We start from the raw sequence: 3,797 nt of genomic DNA, 5'->3' as shown, positions 1-3,797 counted from the left end.
TGTGCAAAAACAAAAATTTGACAAAATAAATTATTCGAACTCTAAATTCGACACATTTTTGACACTTTTAAACAATTTTATTGTTCTATGATTTATGTCAATCGCATTTTCTGACTAAACCATGAGGAATCCAAGATTATGAATATTTTTTTTAATTATCTATGCCAAAAATCAACCAAGTACCAGTACTCCCAGCCCTTGGAAAAATTAATGCATTAGAGGGTTAAATACAGTTTGGTATTTTCGGAAACCTCTCAAAATCTAGAACGACTTAAAGGCTTAAACCAAGTGTATCTTAATCTTAATTTGTGTTGTTAACAAGCCAATCCAACACAAAGACAGCCGTGTCAACCGATTGCATTCTATAGGTGGCATGTGTTTCGAGACCCGGATTATCGGTGATACGGAAGGTGGTTGCCTTTCCTTTTAGCATCTGAAATAGCAGAATAAAACGTTTAGTCATTTGTTAATATGTATATTGACCCATAATAAAAAAAACCGGATCAAACTTACTTTCATGACATCTTCGTCACTGGTGTCGTCTCCCAAAAATATGACACGAATATTCTTCTCCCAGCCACTACCGTAGATTTCGTTAAGAATTAAGAGCGCCGCATGACCTTTTGACCACACCACTGGAGGTTTGATTTCAATTGCGGCATGGGCTGGCACCGGATTATATCCATATTTTCGCACCAGCTCACTCACATCGGCAATCATTGCTTCTTGTAAATGCTCCGGAACAAAACGATAATGGAAAACGAGCGAAATGTTTTTATCCTCAACCCATGCAGGAGCTGCGTTCGTTACATACTGAAATGGATATCGGGACGAGAAAAATAATTACTGTTAGTTTATGAAGCAACTCATTGAAAGTTTCTTTGATTTGTGAAACAGTTCTGAGACAGTGGTTTTTCTTCGAACTTGTTTTGCTGAACCATTTCTTTTTGAACTGTTTCAATGTTTTTTTCTCTGCACTCTTCTAATGAACGTTTCAATTTCATATTCTGTGAAAAGATTCAAGTGTTTTCCTCTGAATAAAATCGTACAAATTTACCTTTGCCATAAGGATGCTCTTGAGTTTCGTGCAATTTGCATACAGTTCCGGTGTGATTGGATAATGAAATTCGGTTTTATTGGTAAATACAATTTCCATGCCATGTTTTCCGCTGTATGTGCAATTATCGATACCAACTCTCTTTCGTACATCAGCCATCGGACGTCCAGATATTATTCCGGTGAAAGTATTTGAGCGTTTGACTAATTGTTCGAGGGCGTCCTTTGCTGCTGGTTCAATCGCTGTCAATACCGAATTGGGACAGATTCTACCCAACGTTCCATCGAAGTCCGATAAAAGAGCAATGCTATCATCGGGCTTGATAATCCTAATGAGAGGGCAAAATCATCATTGTTTACGTTATCTTGAAGTGGCTGGCAATGCTACATGATGTGCTTAATCATAAAAGAAAAAAAAGCGAAATCTTTGAATTGGCACCAACTTTGATAAGACTGCATGAATATCGTCCCGGGTGATAAGATACTCCGGCTGGGTCGTTCCCACAATCAGCGGCGACTGTATCGTAAGGCACACAAGCGATATGAACACCGCGGTGAATAACTCGCACTTCACGCAAGCTGCAACAAAAACATAGAAAAAGAACATAAGTACTGGGTTTAAATTCCAAAAAGCTCTTTTTTATTCTTTTCGTCTGTCTGTGTCAAGGAAGCCTATTCGATAAATCAAAGGGTAAAAATATGCTTGTTGACATGAAAATACCTCTCACCCTCTCCATCTCATCATTTTGAACTGTTTTTCACACTCGTTACAATAAACGTGCGCAAATCCTATTATACATTCATGCATATTTTTTTCTCTCGCAAGACCTTCGAATTGATTGACGCCAGCGGTGCTCGATTTGAATGTGCTCTTCATGTTATCTGATCAAAATAAGTGTGTAGTCCTTACAGTTTAGTGTATGGCGTCTTACGGCTCATACACACACCGAGAATAATCTTGATTTGATGACACAAAGCGCGAATAAACATTTATTTTGCGTAATTGTCGCAGATAATACGCACGATATTTGTATTGAAGTTCTTTTTTTAAAGTCGTACCCTTGCAACGCGCGCGATGATAAAGAGAGAGAGAGAGAGAGAGAGAGAGAGAGAGAGCAGAAGATCAATCTGACGTCGAATCAAATTGTACTTTAATGAAGGAGTTCCTGAACAAGCGTTATCAAAACTACGCGACACATCTGATATTTTTAGATGCTCAATTTTTGACTCGACTCGAGACATGAACACACACGCAAAAAAAGCATACATTCCTATTAAAATTGTTATTTGTTCTAGATATTTCAGTGGGGCGAATTGAAATCAATTTGGTCGGTATTCCCAAGCATTTAGCTTTGACTTTTGACTTGCGAACGCGCTTGTTGCGATTGCGTTATTTGTGACTCGACGGGCGTCCAATTGAGATTGATTTCGTCTGGTTTGAAGTTTGTGTGAATGGTACAAATCAAAAAAATGACTGAAACGGATGAATGCCCATGAGAATGAAATGATTCATTTCTATTTATCACTCAGTGAATGGACTAGGAGGAAAGAACTATTGGTATATTTGCTCTATTGACAAGTATTCACAGGCATTTGCACTGCGTTTCGTACTGTTATTATTCTTGCTTTGTATCGTTCGTGGCGAGAACAAATGACAGTTGCAAATACGCACATTTTACTTTTCCGCAAACTTGTTTGTTAGGAAAAGTATTGGTTTTATTGACCGTATTTGCATGCATTCGTAGCTAGTTATTCAGCGCATTGACACGCATTGACGCGTATTGATTCAAATTAGGTACACTGTCAGGATTTTCAACATTTTTGTGTTGGTATTTCTGGTAATATACGGAATTCACGGTAATCCGTGAATTTCATAGTATAATCCCGGATCTCCGTTAGAATACATACACACACAGCACGTCTGCGTTGACAGTTCAATTTTGACGGAGATCCGGTAATATAGTATGTTATACCAACAACACAAAAATGTTGAAAAGTTTTGACAGTGTAGAATATGCTATTATTTACATTATTTATATTTTCATTTATTCAGTTCTTTCCCCTAGTCAATGGAGTCAACGCACTACTTTTTTTTCTATCGCAGCTAGTTAATGTTCTTGTTTTTTTTCTTCATGTGACCAAATGTCGAATCAAAATACAAACACTGAAATGAATCGATACGTAAAATGAAGCCAGTGGAAAAAAACGCTGCTTTCGACAACATTAAACACTTATGAATATTCAATATTGAATAAAGAAAAGGAGAACGTGTAAATCTATCGTTGTTTCCCACGAACAAAAGTCACACTTCGCGAAAACACAATAGAATTCTATTCAATTTTTTGTATTCTATTCTATGAAAAAAAAAATCACAAAGGAAAGCATAACAAATTACAGAGAAAAATATTCACCGAAAAAAAAACTTTATTTGCACAGAGAAAAAAATCGAAAAAAATCGAAAAAGAATGTTCTTATTTGACGAGTAAAACAAGAATAAATACACTTACGATTCATGTTTGAAGTAAACGACCGGCCAAGTGAGAGCAGTGTGACTAGAGTGAGCAGAGTGCACAAGCAGCAGAATCAATCAGCAGAACGAATATGCATCAAAGCGAATTGAATCAATCGATATTTATACAAAAAACTGGGGCACAATAATAATTGTTCGGATTGATCTAAGTTGACATTAAATTGACATTTCGTTGACAAAACAAAATTGTTCATTTAGTGGCCACTTGAAT

The 3,797-nt window shown here is 36.8% G+C and overlaps 1 protein-coding gene across 1 annotated transcript; it reads right to left on the bottom strand.

The window, feature by feature from the left end:
- Nucleotides 1–55: 55 nt before the first annotated feature.
- LOC129580115 (trehalose-phosphate phosphatase-like) lies at nt 56–3,797 on the bottom strand. The gene is made up of 5 exons (XM_055470309.1): nt 3,564–3,797; nt 1,500–1,635; nt 1,058–1,385; nt 514–813; nt 56–433 (listed from the first exon to the last, which is right to left on the bottom strand). Exons 1-5 carry the CDS (start codon nt 3,568–3,570, stop codon nt 302–304), a joined length of 903 nt encoding a protein of 300 aa, XP_055326284.1. The 5' UTR covers nt 3,571–3,797; the 3' UTR covers nt 56–301.

Source organism: Sitodiplosis mosellana, unplaced genomic scaffold (genome assembly GCF_009176505.1).
Source record: "Sitodiplosis mosellana isolate CC-2019 unplaced genomic scaffold, AAFC_SMos_1.0 Smas_scaffold_7064, whole genome shotgun sequence".
Taxonomy (NCBI): domain Eukaryota; kingdom Metazoa; phylum Arthropoda; class Insecta; order Diptera; family Cecidomyiidae; genus Sitodiplosis; species Sitodiplosis mosellana.
The sequence above is the reverse complement of the archived record's forward strand: the minus strand, read 5'-3'. Positions and strand labels throughout refer to the sequence as shown.